This window comes from Centruroides vittatus, unplaced genomic scaffold, assembly GCF_030686945.1.
Source record: "Centruroides vittatus isolate TY-2023 unplaced genomic scaffold, ASM3068694v2 contig_361, whole genome shotgun sequence".
NCBI classification, from domain to species: domain Eukaryota; kingdom Metazoa; phylum Arthropoda; class Arachnida; order Scorpiones; family Buthidae; genus Centruroides; species Centruroides vittatus.
Genome location: NW_027122185.1, coordinates 1,280,902 through 1,298,375, shown reverse-complemented (window position 1 = coordinate 1,298,375; position 17,474 = coordinate 1,280,902). Strand labels below are relative to the sequence as shown.

The following is a 17,474-nucleotide window of genomic DNA, read 5'->3' as shown; positions in this document are numbered from 1 at the left end:
TGTTTGTTTTTAATACACTACAAAATAGCCAATCCTGTTGTTACTTTCTTAACCTTTTAGTGTTTATATTGTTTTATGATTAAAATTTTTAAACTTGTCTTTTAAAAATGAAGAATAACATTTATTAACAATTGGATTAGACATACATGATGCAATTTTTCTCTGTTACCTAAATAGGTGAAAAGTAAACGTAATACATATTTACTGAATATCTGTGGATCAGTTAATTCATCAAAATCAGGTTGTTCTTCTGCTGCTGTTTGTCGCCAAGTTCAACATATAAGTGAGAATGAAAATTTCGGTTCTGTAAGTAGTGCCAGTCTTTCATATGATGCTGAAACATTGACGTTAAATTATGCTGAAGGAGGTAGTTGTATTATGAGTTGTAAGTATTAGGAATTTTTATTCGATAATTTCAGTCTATTTTGTAGAATGATGTATCTTTTTTAGCAGAATTCTTATAGGAATTAGATATATCATAATCTTATATCTCTTATTTGTGACTGATAATGCATTGTTAATCTGAATATGTTTATACTTAGAACTTCTTATTTATATAAGCAATTTTTTCAACAGTTTTTGCAAATTGTTGAATAAGTTGTTACATAAAGAAAAAATGGAATATTTCATTGTTAAGCAAAAACCATCTTTATTTATTTGTTTTTTTAACTATTTTACATTAGCATAAGCTTTATAGCTCCATTTAATTTACATGTTTTGTGTGCCACATAAAACAATACAAAATTATTTATTCTGTTTTTACAATATTTACTCAAGATGTTCATGTAAATAATGTACAGATCTAAAACTGAATTATCAGAATACAAGAAGTAGATTGATTAAAGAATAATGTATCTAGGTAAAAGAAATGTCAAGATATAATTTTATATTTTAACATCATAATACATGGTGCATTCAAATTCTAAGGTATCCCATTTTTTTTCTGACAAAATACTTACACAAACAAATTGAAACATCTGTCACTTCTCAACATAATCTCTCTGCAGACGTACACATTTTTCACAATTTCAATGCCATGACATCATGGCCACTCCAAATGCTTCTTTAGGGGTCTGTTTGACCACTGGAAAATCACTGATGTTAGAGCGGCACAACTGGAAAATGTGCGACCACAGATGATGTCCTTTATCATTGGAAAAAGCCAAAAATTGCTAGGAGCAAGATCAGATGAGTAGGGATCATGAAAAACCACTTCAAAGTTGTTTTCATGAAGAAACTTCTGTGTTAACATCGTCTGATGAGCTGGAGCATTGTCTTGATGGAAGAGCACACATGCAGCCTTTTCCAGCCATTTTTTTCGCAATCCTGGAAGCAATTCATGACGACAACATGATTGCGCACATAAAGCAACTTGCTCCACGCATGCAATCATGTTGTCAGACCAGCTGGTGCACAGACATGGATGTTTCAGTTTGTTGTCACATGATGTTTGCTCCTCTTTGAGCTGTCGCACCCACGAATGCACATTTTTCACATCCATGACACCATCACTGCATGTGTCACTCCACACAAGTGCAAAAAATGAATGATTATGTGTTCTTGAAAACATTGCCATTTTAAGTATCAAAAACACTTTTCATTTGAACTGCTGCTGCTGCTACAGTTCCATGCACCATGTGGTGCTACCCCGTTATGCAACCACAAACAGTGTCTACTTCTTTTAAAAAACCGCATGTTGCTACTTGTTCCCTTCCCCTAGAAAAAAAGCAGATCTTACAACTTGAATGCACCTCGTAACTATAATTTCATAACAACAATTTTCAGTATTAACTAATTTTAAATTTTTAAATGTAATCATTGAACATAAGAAATTTACTTCAGTTATAATGGCAGACTATTTTTACAATTTAAAAAAAATATAGGAGAAACTAAATCATTTCTGTAAAGGGAGACTGTTTTGTCCATGATGATTGGGCATGATCCAATTGATTCTGTCATGTCCAAGTTAGTTTGTTCTAATTTTTTTTTTTTAATAAAAAATTTACCTCAAAGGTTAAAATGTTTGAATCAAGTGGATGAAATTATTAAATTTAATAACAGATGGTGCCTAATGCCTACCTCTAGTACGGAATTACTTAGAATTTAATTTGTATATTCTGTAATGTTTCATCCCCACCAAAACTGAAACCAACACTTTACAAAGAAGTAGCATGTAAGTAGATCACACCAATTCACAGGTGGGTCTACAATTTGTTCGTGGAAAGGACCACCCATTAACTTCCTTTGTGGACTCTTCATAATTCATGGAATGGGTTAACAAAGGGAAAGGAAGGTCTTTATGTAGGGATAGGAGACACAAAAAGACTTGGACTTGAAGACAACTATTTGTCTGCTCCTGTAGCAACTAATTTCTAAGTTTGAGTTTTGAATAATAATATATACCAATGAACTAGAATATACTACATAGAGTGGCTGTAGCAATGCCATGTTTAAAGAAATTTTAAAGAAACTTGAATATACATCTGCCATTTTCCTTGTAGTCAAGGGGGTGTGGCATTTGTGTTGTGTAAAGGCAAGGAGCAAGTTTAATATATACAAGTTAGAATATTTTAACTTGTATATATTAAAAGCAAAATGTTCCATCATCGCCACACACAAATAACATAAATTTAATAATTAATTTAATTTTCAATTGCTTTGATTTTTTTTTTTTTTTGTTTGTTTTTGTTTTGGTTTAGGTGTAAAGGCAAGAGTTTTAATTATTATTTTATTATATTTAAATTTAATTGTTGTTTTTAGGTTTAATTAATTTTTGGTTTAATTTATTCAGTATTAATTTAGTTTTAGTTTTTATAATTATTTATTTAATTTTGTCTGCATTTTTTGAACCCTTAATTATAATCGTTTTAATTAATTGCAAAGTTTTAAATTTATTTTAATTTTTTAGTAATTTCATTAATTTTTGTTTTATAAATTTATCTGCTTTTTAAAGATAAAATTTTTATTTTAAGCAGGTTATTTCAGGCTACCTAGTTATTTATAGTAGCATTAAAGTAGCCCAATTCAATGTGACGACCATTTGGCTTATGCTTACAGCAAAATTTCAACGTCTGTAAATCCATAATAATGAGACATTTGTCAAGTTCATCCATATACATTCATGTAAAAGAAATTTCATTTTCATTTCAACTCACGACTTGCTTTACTAATTCAGCTTTTTTCATAACTTGTTTTTACAAAACAGCCATGTTGTTATAAAAGTTGTGATCATATTTCAGTGCATATGCTCTCTTTAGTACAGCTAACAACTTCCTTTTTTTCTAATGACATGGTATATAACTAGTTGACAATAAAACTTGGTTATACTTAAAATGTCAAAATTTAAAATTTATGAAATATAATTTGCATTGAATGTGCAAATTAAATTTATTTAGGTATATATAGTATAATGTCATTACTAAATTGTTACAATATTATTAACAAATAAATAAATAAATGTATAACAAATTGAAAAGTCTCACAGAAATAAGTAACACAAAAAACCTTTCACACTTTGTTTCTGGCAGTTTAATCACTAAGTACAAATGTTTTTGAATGGTCTTCTTCGCGTACAATAAAGTCGGTTGGAACGTCGGTTAGCAGATATTTAAATGGCGTCAAAGAGAAGGGCTCACAGAAATAAAACTAAGTTTATTAGATTTCAGCTAATAAAATTTTTTATACCAGCTATTGATTATAAATTATCGAATCAAAAATTAGAAATAATAATAGTGAATGATTATGCTAATTTATTAATATTACCATTCTTTTAAATCTTCTTTGAGTTATTCTGTTACTTTATTGTTATTATGTCAAGTAATAAAGCTTTTCAATTTTCTAGCATCTGGAAAACGATTTACAAACATCTTATTTTCCTGTAATCCAAAAGCTGGAACTGGAGAACCAAAAGTCTTGAAGGTATGTAGAACAATTTATGCTTTATCTTCACTTTTTGACTTCAGTAGATAATATTGAATTTAAAATTAATTATAGCAAACTGTGAAGTGTGTGTGTCTGTCTGTTTGTAAGCACGCGTGCACATTTGAGATATTTCAGGACAGTTTATAAATTTAAATCTTCAATGTATTTTGTAGCAAACAATTTAACAGGATTTATGTAACAAATAAAAGAAAAACAAATTGAAAATTTATCATTAACATTAGCATTGTTAGTATAAATGGATTTAAATCTTATCACCTATTTTCACTTCACATATTTCAAATAGAGTTCTTCATTATGTAAGCTAATTTATTGCGTTTACAAGATTTTTCTTTCCTGATTTAAAACAGTCTAAAAATGATCTTTGGCATTCATTTCGAATCGTTTTGTATAGGTACCAAAAAATTTTTAATAGGAGAAAGATCTAAACTGTTTTCAAATGAAGGTATAACTTTATTATTTGGCAAATTTAGTCAACTTTTTTTAGTATTGAATGTGACATCGTTTTATTGGAAAATAGCTTTTCTTCTAAAATTGTATACATATCTGAATTGTGCAAATAAAGTTTGCATAAAATATTAATGTAAATTTTTATTTACTTTTGCTTCTCTTCTACCAGAAATTTTTTGTCTGTGGTGATTGAATAATTTAATAAATTGCATTTCAGTAAAATAATTTCTTACTAATGCCAAGTTCAGGTAGATTGTCTGTTATAATTTTTCCTTTATTGTTCTTTATTCCTCTAGCTACAGTTTTCCCACTAGTTTGAGATTCTTTACTAATTGCCAGAACATTTTGCCCTGTCTTTATACTTGCTTTCTATTTCTGTTCCAACATCTTTGTTTAGCAGTCTTTACACACAGTTTGGCTCTCTTACATTTAACTTTACAATCTAATAGGTTGCTTGTGGCCTTATTTGCCAGATATCTTTTATTATTTTATTATATGTATAATTTAATATTTTTAAAATAAATGTTGAATAACAATTGTTATGGTATATTATTAATTTTTTTTTTATTCTATTTTCTATAGGAAACAGCATGCTTTGCAGTTTTTAAATGGGAGACAAATTTAGTTTGTAGAAGTTATCAAAGGCCATGTTCTTTTAATGCACAAGGTCAACACTATGATTTTCAGTTATTGTCAAGTTTAAGCCATGACTGGAATACAACAGATAATGAAGGAAATATGTAATTATTATAAATTATAATTATTAAACATTATAACAATAATATTTAAAGTCTAACATCATAGTATAGGCATATTTCCAATTGTCAGTATAGTTGTCAAATAGGGAAATAGATACTCCAAATGACTGTAAAACTTTATTAAACTTATAGCTCCGTCTTATTTTGTTGATATTGTCGTTATTCATTTGAGTATTCATAAATATTATAACAATAATCAAAAGTGTAGTGAATATTTTGATAACATTATCAGAAATTATTACAAAGAACTGAACTAATCTGTTCTTCAAATGATTATGTATGGTGAAAGAATAATTGTTATATATTTAAATACTAATAGTATCAAGGATTTTTGTTAAAATCAAAGTCATACGGAAGACTGATCAGTTGAAAAATTTTCTTCATAAAGTTTCTCTTATTATTTTCATTAAGTTGGAAGATATCTTTATTATTTTCTCTTTCAGACTTGCAAAATTCAATTTAAACATTTGTTTTTCATTTAAATCTGTTATAATGATTAAAAAAGCTTTATTAATAATAAAGTTTTTTATTATTATAGATACTGGTTGAATTTGTGTAGAGAAACCAAGATTAATAAAGAGTACTTAACTTGCCAAAATTCACCTGTATGTAGAAAGGATACTAAGGGTAATGTTGCTTCTTTAGGAAAGTCACAGTCTCAAGAATTTCATATTGATAGTAAGTAAAACAGTTAAAAATTTATATTTATTATATTTTTTTCTAAAAATAAACTTATTTATTTTTAATTGTTTAGGTAATCATAATATTCTTCTAAGCTATGCAGATGGAAGTGATTCAGTCTGTCCACGTAAAAATACATATGCAAAAACAAATATCAAATTCATTTGTGGTAATACATTGAGTACACCAAAATATACATCAGGTCCTAATGATGAATGCGTGTTTGAATTTTTATGGAAAACTAGAATTGCATGTGCAGAAGAAAAGTAAGAATGACTTACTTGTTTATTAGTTATAACTATATAATGATTTCAATATTTAAATAATATAATTAAAATGATTTTTATAAATGAAATATTTAATTTTGTCAATCAAAAATTACAAACAGATATTGTTCAAATTGTAATTATTCTAAAATATTTTACTCGGGGAAAATAGTATAATTGCAGATAATTGTGAATCTGATATTTGAACTTTAAATCTCCTAATAACTCATTTGTTGAAATAAAAGTAAATTTTTAGTAAATAAAATTATTTTAAAAAATAATTTCTTTTTAAGTAATTTTAGTAAAGTAATTAGTTCTATAATTTTTCTCTAATAGTAATATTAGTAAATATTCAATAGAGGATGATCTTAACCACAAATTGTTTGTATAATTAGCAATAGTTTATATTCTCGTTGCTGAAAATGTGATTAAAAAATTAAAATTTCTATCGTTAATATTCATGTCAAAAAAATTCATTCAAATTTATTTAATATTTATAGTTTCATGTAAGATAATATAATAATGTATCTTATTTTTTGTCCAGCACATTAATATTTTCTTGATAGATTACTGTTATATCACATTGTCTATATATACAAGAATTTCCTTAATGACAACAAATTCTTGAGCATACTGTTTAAAGATTGGCTGAATTTTGCAGTAATTTTTTGCTTTCCTCCACAGTATTAATTTGTTTTGTGCTTAATTTGTATTAATTTGTACAAAATATTATCAGAATAAAACAGTCATCCACAGTTTATGGTGGTGAACTATATAACTTGTCTGGTACGCTTCTCTCTTGTAAAAAAAAATCCATTATAGTTGTTTTACATTGAAATATTTAACTTTGATTAATAATAAATTGCATGACCTCTTTTGCTTGTTTTATTGCCTTATTAACTGGTATGGAAAGGTAAAGCAATATGAAACCCACTGTATAAAATTTATATTTGTAAATATAAATAATATAAAAATTATAAGCCATTGAAGATGTAGTAGAAGATAAGCCTTCAAGCTTGAGAATCCAGTTCCAGACTGAATTCTGAAACTGACAGCACTTGGATAATCCATTAACAATGCTGAGACTTTTTCTAGAAAATGTGTGGATGAGTGCATTTATTAACTAAGGCCTGAATAGCTAACCATCCTTATTGACTTTTACACCAAAAAATTACTATGGACAAGCCATTCATGAAGTTGTGTTGTCTGTGCTGTGGAAATAGCTAGAGAGGTCCAAATTTTCAAGCAAGTGCTTTGATTTGGCAAGTTTTTTTGTATAAGAACCCTACACAAGAAACACTAGCCAAATTGGAGTTCTTCACAGTTTGTCGAGAGCAGAAAGTTAAGTTCTTGTCCTTAATTAATACAAAGCTTTAGATTTATTTGCAATTAAAAGTTGGATGATTTATAAACCTCTTCATGTGCTGATTTGTGCCTTATAGTTGTGGTTTCAAAATTTGACTTGTTCCATAGCAATATATTTGACGTTACAATAGGAATCAGCTTATATTTTTTCATCATGAAACTCTTTAGTGAACACATCAAACTCTGCCACTGCATTTTCAAAGTTTAATTTGAAGGATTTGGAAAATAGTTTGGCACCCAATTTCAAGAACTTGTCAATCACTAAAAAAAACTCTGAAAGAAATTTTATATTCAGTGATTCATATTTTATGGACTGGTTTGTTTGAATATAGTTGAATTTTATTTTTTAAATTATTAAAGTTTTATTTTATATGTATATTTATTAAAATATTAAGTGATAATTAGTTTTTTTTTATTAAAAATTGTTACAGTAGTCTTAGACATTATCTCAAAATGTGTTTTAAAATCTATAAGAAAATACAGTAATTAGAAGAAATTTATTAAATATTGATGTAATGTTATAAATTTATTTTTCATTTTTGACTTTAATTAAATTTTATAGGAAAGAAGTTAGATTAGAAAAAAATGGTGTAATATATGAACCAAGATTAAACATGAATATTGATCTCTCTCCTCTACTAAACAAGTAAAGTTTTAATGACTTTTTTTTAATATATTATTTTGAATATTTATAATTTCAATTGAATTTTGTTTGATTTTATATATTAAATGTTAATTATCAAAATTTAAATTCAGTTTTTAATTTAAAGTAATTGTTTTTATTAAAAAATATATTAAAGTTTCTTAAATTTATTTCAGAACTTACTTCATTGAAGGAATTCATCATGATGAAACCTATATATATGTTATTAATATAGAGAAAGGAACCGGTGCAGTTACATCAGAAGCATGTCAGAATGCAGCTGTATGTCAAACAAAACAGCAAGAAAAATTTTACAGAGATATTGGATCCTTAGCAACTAGAACATTCTATTTAAAAGGTTAGATTGTTTATATTACTAAACATGAGATTTTATAATGAAAAATTGTTAAATTTGAAATCAATTGTAAGCTTTTATATTACATTTATCACTGTAAAAACTGAATGCAGAAAGTATAATCAACTCCAAAAACACCTAAATCCAGTTACAAAAACAATTTATTAACTGAACTAACATTTTTGACTTTGTTTGAGACCCATCCTTGGGTTCTTAAGATGGAATGAAAACAAATTTAAAATACGTACGTTTGAATGATTTTATAAATTTGTTTTTGTAACTGAATTTAGATGTTTTTGGAGTTGATTAAACTTTTACATTATAATTTACTATATAACTGGAATAAAGCATATAATTTACCATTAACATTTTAGATGTAGAGTTTACAGAATTAAAATTAATACACAGGCTTTATTAATTAACAAAATTTATGAGCATAATTAATTAATTGTGTTAAAATTTCTATAAAATTCAACAAAAGTAATTAATCATGTTATAAAATTAATAATGGTATCTAGATCATTCCTAAGATACTTCATCTTAGATTATTCATCAAAGTTTGGAAATTACATTCCAGTGTTTCAGTATTGTGCATGCATAACGATTTTTGCCTAACGTAATGTGATTTCATTGTCTGCACACAATCATAATGTTGATTTAGCTATTCTAAGTACATTTAAGATTTTTTTGAAGTGAATAAAGTATGTTTTCAAATCTTGAAAACTGACATTATAGACTATCTTTAAAAGATAAAGTTTTTTAAATAATACTAATCACTATCTCAAGATTACTACATTGTAATGAAAATTTACAGAATGTGAAGTAATGATTGCTATGAAATTAATGGAAGAGAGATAAAATTACTTGAAACGCAAATATAATTATTCAATTGATGTGTTTTGATAATTGAGTTATTCTTAAACTCTGGGAATAAAAAATTACATAGATAGATCACAAATTTCAAAGTGAATATGTAACAATATAAATGAATTCATTTTATAATCTTAAGCAAAATGTTGTTATCGGATGAAATTAATATTAAGGAAGTGCCTGAGAAATCAGTATGTGACACAGCAGTGATAGTTTGATATGTGTCAAGTAGAAATATTTGACAATTAGTAGTCAATTTTCTTTTATTTCAAATTGTTTGTCATAGTGTTAAAAATATTACTGACAAATTAATTATAAAATATGTGTAAATTAGTAAATAAATTACTTCCATGATATTTTTATTAAATATCATTAAAATGTATTAGATAAAATTAGTAAATAAATATTGAAGAAAATAAATGATCCAAGATTTTTATATAAATAAATTTATTGAATTAAAAAAGGTTCATATTTAAATTAGAACTTTAATTAATATTATATTTCAAATCTTACTACTTTATTACATTCTAAAGTGTCATTTATTTTACAGAGTATTAATTTTATTTTTATTTTTCAAAGGTACCGAGTTGCAATTGGAATTGACTTCATTAGGAAGAAAGTGTGGTAAAAATGAGAATAAAAACGTTACTACAATAATAAATTTTGTCTGTGTTGAAGATGCTGGAGATGTAAGTCACTCTGAAATCTGTAACTATTTTTCTTGGAATATTTAAATATACTTTCAAATCTCACAATGTTTTTTTATATAACATTTATGTTTTAATTTTAGGTGATTTTTCAATACAATAGATAAAATTGTACGTTGTATTAACTTAGAAGAATTAGATTATTGTTTTGGAAAGATTAATATATTCATCATAGTAAACTTAAAAATAGTTCAAATGATTCTTTTATTAAACTGAATAATAATCTTAAATATGAAAAAAAGTCGAAGAAAATAAAAATTGCAAAAATGAGGGCTGATTCAAATGCTTTGAAGTCTTCTACACGTCCATTCCAACCATCAGAACACTATCAGCATTAGCAGAGACGACTATTCTTTATAGGCTCTTCTGCCTAAATATGTGCAAATTGTTTAAATGTCTCTCTGATATTGAATACTTAGAAAAATTTTTTTTTATAAAAAGTTTTACAAAGAGATCACCACTAGTGATCTCTTTGTAAAACGACTAATATTGATTGTGTTCCAACAGCTAGAATGGATATATAGAAGACTTTTGTCATCTCAGCCTTCACTTTTGCAGTTTATACATATATTTCTTTTATAGTTATTTGATTTTCTTTTACTTATAATAAGTAATAAAAAAAAACAGAATGATATACTTAAATTGTAATTTTATATTAGAAAATATAACCATTAAAGTTATAAATGTATTCAATGTAAGATTCATAAGTTTGCTAATATATTAGTACATTAAAAATCGGATTAAAGTGCTTAAAATTGAATAAAAGGATTAGTTTATTAACATAAAGCTACAATTTATAGTTAATTGAAAATCTAAAATTTAAATTGATTTAAAAAACAAAATATGCAAAGTTGTTTAATATTAAAATTGTGACAAGTTTTATATATATAAAATATTCATTATTTTGACCAATTACACTAATTAGTTTTTTTATAATCTGAAGTAAGGAAATATTTGTTCAATAATAAATTACTTTGAGCTGAATATATTTATAGTTAGAGGATTTCTTAAAAATCATAACACATGGAAAAATTGGATCTTTAGTTTCTAGGTTCATGGATTAAACTTAGGGTGGACTTTGACGGCTGTGGAGACCTCAGCAGCCACCCTTTATATTTACTTACAGGAACACTTGAAGGCTTTTGTGTACCAAGAAAAGATTCAAAATATGGATCACTTAAAGCAGGGGTGTCAAACTGCTTTAGTGCCAATTTTTTGTCTTGAGTATGACAGCGGGCCAAATGTTTTGAGATTTTGTAGCCAACTCAAAAATTCCTTTTTAATAACTCGAGATTTCACAATAAAATAATAATAAGAAAAAAAACACCATTTGTTGTTTTCCAGCAATAACTTAATCACAGAAGAAACATTTTTGGCTAATTTACAGGCCTGAAGCAGGTCTGTAAAATGATCTAGAATAGGGTTCGCAAGACTCAAAATACAAGCATAAACTGTAATTTACTAAAATGTTGAAAACACTCATTTTATGTACAAAATAGTGAGAATTGTGCAATAAATGATCTTGCCAAGATGGACTTTAATTTGAAATTCAAAAGATGAAATAGAGAAAACATAATGTAAACAAGAAATTAAACACAAAAATAAATCAAATAAAATAAATATCTCCAAGTAATATGAATAAATAAAAACAAAAACAATAATAAACAAAATTGTTGAACTCAATTATTAAGTATTATTTGTTTAAGTACAAAATATCACATTTCCTTTGGTATCAAGATAATAAAAAAATAAACAAATAGCATTATTGAATTGATGTTGCGGGCCGCAACCAATTGTCTCACGGTCCACGACTGGCCCGCGGGCCATATCTTTGACATGCCTGACTTAAGGAATGCATTTGAAGTTCAGTTAAGTGCATAACATCTAATGTGTTAATATTAGTTCAGTTTAAGATGCACTGGTATGTGTAGAAAGAAATAGCCAACATGTATAAAGTGCTTTTAGAAAAACATGACTATAAGTGTTAAATTTTTCTACATATTGTGCAAACTTTTTGCATTTTAAAATTTAAATTAGTTAATTTAAAATTCTAAAGAAACAAAAAAATTATCAAACATATTTTGTTCTGTAGGTAGAAAAAGAGGAATCTGTAAATTAAGATAGTGTAAAATAATTACATTTAAGAGTAAAGAATTTATTTAATTTTGAATTTTATGAAATAATTTTTAAGTAAAATGGCATTTTTAGCCCACAGATTAATCATTGTTATATTTTTTTTAGGGAAGACCACTGTTTTATTATGAATCTGGAAATTGTGATTATCTGTTTGAATGGGAAACTGCATTAGCTTGTATAAATAATTTCAAGTAAGTATTAGCATACTAAACAATATAAATTTTACTAATTAAAATAAATTTCTGAAAATATTTTAAAATTTTTAGAACTGTCACTGATTATCATTCAGCATCAGATGAAAGTGAAAAGGTGTCAGCATCAGTTACAGCACATGTTATTGTTGCATTACTTTTCACCGGTATCTTCCTAAGTCTAATTATTTTTATTGTCTCGAAAGAAGAGAGAAGGTAAGTTTTAAAATTAATTTACCAGATAGTTTTCTTGTAGTGATACATTAGGCAAAATTTCAGTATGGTTCTTTTATATTAGCAAATTATCCTTATTTTGCATTTAGTTTTATGATGATTTTGCCTCATTGTTTATCACTTTTTCTTTGATAAATTCATATAAATGAAATCTGAGTAATAAGTTATATAAAAATTACAACAAATATCTCACTATTATATATTTGCATATTTTACACTGTAAAATTCAAAAGGTAATTTTTCTTCCGTGCATTACGAAAATATACTTACAATAATGTACTTAAGTCTTCATTTTATAAAAATTATTTTGATTTATTTGGATCTTTAAAATATTTAAAAATAAAGCTTGAAAGATAATTAAGTTCACAATATTCTAAGAACTTTTGTATTAGTTAATTAGATATACGGTCAGATCCAATTAATTTGAATTACCGTATTGGATAATTCAAATTTTTTAATATTAATTCGAACAATTGAAAGTTCATATATATCATATTTCAAAAATGAATCTCAGAGAAAGAAATGTTTAGTCAATTGTTTATGAAAAGGATGCATTTTGGAAATTTTCCTAAGTGTATGTTTTCCGTAAATTCTTGGAGTGTGATCAAAATTTTCAGTTTTGGGGAAATTTCTGTTTGGATGGTACAATAGTTTAGCTTTTTTTTATGATGTTTAAGATGGAACATGCACAAGTTTATCTTCTCTTAAAAAGTTGACATGGTTAAAGGCATAAAAAGTAAGTAGAGAGAAAATTTGTTGCTACCAAAGAGCATGGAGTGCTGAAGAACACTAGAAATTTACAGAAAAATGGAGAATTTAAATTTGAACTTTTTTGCATTTCCTCAACTGCTTGAATTAAGGAGTTCAGTAAAAATGAATGGATAAAATCAAAAACATTAGTTCACTTATTAAATTTGTTTTTTGTTCCTGGATTCAGGTGCTATTTTTGAGTTAATTATAGTAGTATGTCCAGTTTTTTTTGCACTAATTAATACTGAAAGATTCAGTTAAATCAGATTTGACAGTTATCAGTTTACATAACAAAAAATTATAAATGTGTTTCACTTTTTTTCATTGGGTAATAGAAAGTAAAGCAATTCTGTGTGTTAAGAATTTGCAAATGTAATGCATATTGTATATATATTCATTTTGCATCATCATCATCAAATATTCAATTTTATATATACAGATATAGTTCAGTGTCTGAATTCCCATTATAGAGAGGATTATCTTTAGTACATCACTGCAATATTTCAATTGAAGAATAGTCCTGGTATTACAGATTTTTTCAAAGCATTTTTGTCAAAAATTTGAAAGTTAATGAGTAAAAGAGGGAAATAGGTAGTGACTTCAATTGTAGCATCTGTTTTTGTTTCTTCACATCACTGAAATTCACATTTACATTGCTCAGAACAATTGGGAGATTAGTATTGTATTTAATAGTATACTTTTATGTAAAAATTGTGATGCAAATAATGGAAAAAATGTTAAGAATGTTCAATAAACTTTATGGTGTTGTCTCGATAAAATAACTAATGTGGCATGTAGTATCCTGATGTCACTGTAACAGTAGGATACAGAAAAATTAAAAATATTCATTAGTATCTTGTGATTTACATGGTAAATCATTTCTATCATTATGATTTTGAAGTTTTAAATTTACTATAATATAAATGATAGCAAAACTATGCAGACTTTAATATGGCCTTTTTTAATGTTCATTATGGGTTCCTAATAAGTCTGCAATGGGACAGATGGGCCTTTCCCAGTGGCTTGGTTGATGTAATATTTAAGACAGATAACTATGAAAATTTCTAAAATTCAACCCAAAGTTGAACTGAAGTCTTTTGGAACAGTTTATTTCTTTTTGGCTATCCTTTTCAATAGTATATTATTTGATTAATATCCAAATTTTATGAAAATTTTTCATTTCAGTTTTAAAAAATTGTTTTTTACTTTTTAGATATGCTGTGAAGCACAAAGTTTCAAGGATTTTTTCATACATATCTTCATCAAAATGTTTCAGAAGGGTAATATTATTTTATCATATTTAATAATTGTTATTTAGTTTACTGTGTAAAATTCCCTTTTTAAAATCCTAAACTAAATTTTAAATTCTATTTTAAAAATAACCTGTTTTAAAATATAATTTATTTTACAGAACGATAGCGAATCATTACCGCTCTCCTCTTCCGTAATTACTGCTTATCACGACGATAGCGACGTGGAGATTCTAACATGAGATCTAAAATAAATTGTTGCTGTGGAAGTTGGTCACAAACAGTATTACAACTTACGGTGATCATCTTTGATACACTAAAATTAAATTCTTGGAAGATGAATGTGCCTTTTTACGGTTCGTGTTAAACTTTTATTGTGATACACACGTTAGGTGTCGGTTGAAATTCACTATTTTTTTTAATGAATCCAAGAAGATCACTCATTGTTTGTTCTGTGTACTTTCTTTACATCTAGTCCTAACGAACTATTTTCTAAGATTAAATGTGCACCAGTTGAACAAACTTTTATATTACCAAAAAATCTAATTTGTGATCCTGTTCAGCTGTTACACAGTTTATAAATAATGCAATGTTATTTATTTTAGCACTTTAAATTAAATTATCGTTTTTGTAAAGGGAGGTTATATAAATATATTTAATTTGTTGATACCATAAGATTATGGAAATGGTTTTTAATTTTTAAAAAACATCCAGTAATTTTAATGGGTGTTTTTTACATTCCATCTAATGTACATTTTTGAAAAATAAAAACTATTTTAATTTAAGTTTTTTCAAAGTAATGTTTTTATTGTGAAAATATTGTTTAATTATCAGAAAATAAAAGCTGTGAAAGACACGGCTTTCACTTTTTGTATATATTCAAGTGCTCTTGGTTTTCAGAGTTTGACATTTTGCATGAAAAACGTTGAACTTCCGACCATAAAATATAAATGGGCTGTCAACAAGAAGTTTAACTAATAAGTAATATTTCAAAGTATTGATTAGTCACTAAGATAGCATTTAATGATGGTAAACCGGTTGGTGTGTAAAAGCCCATAATGTTTGGAGGTAGATTTAGGTCTCCTTGTATATTATAAAAGTTTACATTTGCAATAACATTATATACCTGTCTCATAAATACACACAGCCCAATAGCCCATAATTTTTATATTTACACGATAGGACAAATTATAAAGTCAATAGAAGTTATCCTTATAAGTTATGAATTTATACTCGGTTCATTGTGAATGTATTTATTAAAAAGAGTCAGTTTATAAGAAAAATTAAAATAAACATCCTACAAATAAAGAGTGTTTTCATTTATTTGAAAAGATTTTAACTTGTTAAATAATAATACAGAAATTTTTATTTAGCATCTCTCTCCATCATCAATTTCCTAGTTGTTAACAATTAGAAAAGATGTTTAATTTTTCTCAGTTGTCAATTTTCAACATGATTTAATGTATCATCATCATCATTTGTTTGATTATTTTATTCTTCTATGAAGAATAATTCATGATGATGACGACGACAATCATAGTGAAAATCAGTAATTTTGAAAGTAATTCGGACACTTGACAAAATAATGGACATTAGTTTGGTAACTCAATAGGTAAAATATTTTATTACATGTTGAGATGTTTTATCAAATTCTTTTATATTTTTCCTTTTCACACTACTGTATATTGGAAATTATAACAAAATTAATTTAGAATAATGTGTACGAGAAACAAAGATCAAATGTAACATTTCTCACCTTGATATAATTTTGAAAAAAATTACATTACAACACAATTATCTTAGGCCCCATCTCTATCAGATTAAGTTTTCTTTATATTACTGTTCTAAAAATAATTCAATTATAAATTTTAAATATAATGAGATTAATAATACTTCTTACTGTTATATGGATAAGAGTCTTTAAATATTCCCAATACTTTATTTAGACACACGCTCACACTTAAATGTAACGTTCAAAAGTCATTTCTAATCATGAAACTCCGACCTGGAAATACATTGACCTTTATGCTCAATAATGTCTCCCATGAAAATTCAACAGGAGCGAGTTCTTTCATTTTGGAGAATGGAATTTTTTCCTCCCAGTTGTTACATTTCTGTGATTTCTAAATAATGAAGATTAGAAAGCTGGCAGAAATTTCTTCCGCCAATCCCGATAATCGGGGAACAAATATCTCAAGAAAAAACAATAACCAGTAGTAATTAGTGTGGAAAAAACACCACATGACTTACAATCAAGCGAAACACATTGAACAATCAATATCTATTTCTTCAGTCAGGTTTATATCTGTCTTGTCAGCTTTTTCGTTTAAGTTCTCTCCAACGAAAAAACTGACAATTGTGAATGCTGCTCTCTATTAGAAGAGTGGATTCTGGATGAGAACATCATCCAGTTTATCAAGTGTATTATTTACTTTACTGTGAAAATTCTTTAAATTTTTTTTTCTTTTTAATATTGTAGAGAGTTTGAGAGGAAAAAAACTCAGGAAAAATTTTTCTTTGCAAATTCGTCTCTTGTAAATAAAGCAATTAAACAGAATAAACTTCAATATATGGATATAATTACTCGAAAACAGTTTATATTACCCATACAAGTAATTATCCATTCTGGATCCGCCTGAGTTAATATTTATTTTGCGAAAACGAGTAACAATCACGTAATGCATGGTTGTTTCTTAAGCTAATGTTTCATCTTTGCAGCCAATACTGGTGTAAATATTTTTTTTGTATTGTCGTTAATAAAGAAACAAACGATAATTGCTACATCAATAATTTAATCATACCCCATTTAAGCTAGATGTGCTTTTTAAAATTACAGAAATCAATATATTCAAGTACTAACCATTTTCTTGCAGACACTA

General features: G+C 26.5%; 1 protein-coding gene across 1 annotated transcript in view; it reads left to right on the top strand.

The window, feature by feature from the left end:
- The window catches only part of Lerp (lysosomal enzyme receptor protein), an 83,399-nt gene extending 68,019 nt beyond the window's left edge, over positions 1-15,380 (top strand). The window contains exons 31-42 of the mRNA XM_067269994.1: positions 178-385; positions 3,842-3,918; positions 4,972-5,129; positions 5,686-5,825; positions 5,902-6,094; positions 8,022-8,105; positions 8,279-8,460; positions 9,907-10,016; positions 12,276-12,361; positions 12,437-12,577; positions 14,559-14,625; positions 14,757-15,380. Coding sequence (XP_067126095.1) covers positions 178-385; positions 3,842-3,918; positions 4,972-5,129; positions 5,686-5,825; positions 5,902-6,094; positions 8,022-8,105; positions 8,279-8,460; positions 9,907-10,016; positions 12,276-12,361; positions 12,437-12,577; positions 14,559-14,625; positions 14,757-14,837 — 1,527 coding nt within the window. The 3' untranslated portion in view covers positions 14,838-15,380. The remainder of the gene's footprint in view (positions 1-177; positions 386-3,841; positions 3,919-4,971; positions 5,130-5,685; positions 5,826-5,901; positions 6,095-8,021; positions 8,106-8,278; positions 8,461-9,906; positions 10,017-12,275; positions 12,362-12,436; positions 12,578-14,558; positions 14,626-14,756) is intronic.
- The last annotated feature ends 2,094 nt before the right edge of the window (positions 15,381-17,474 follow it).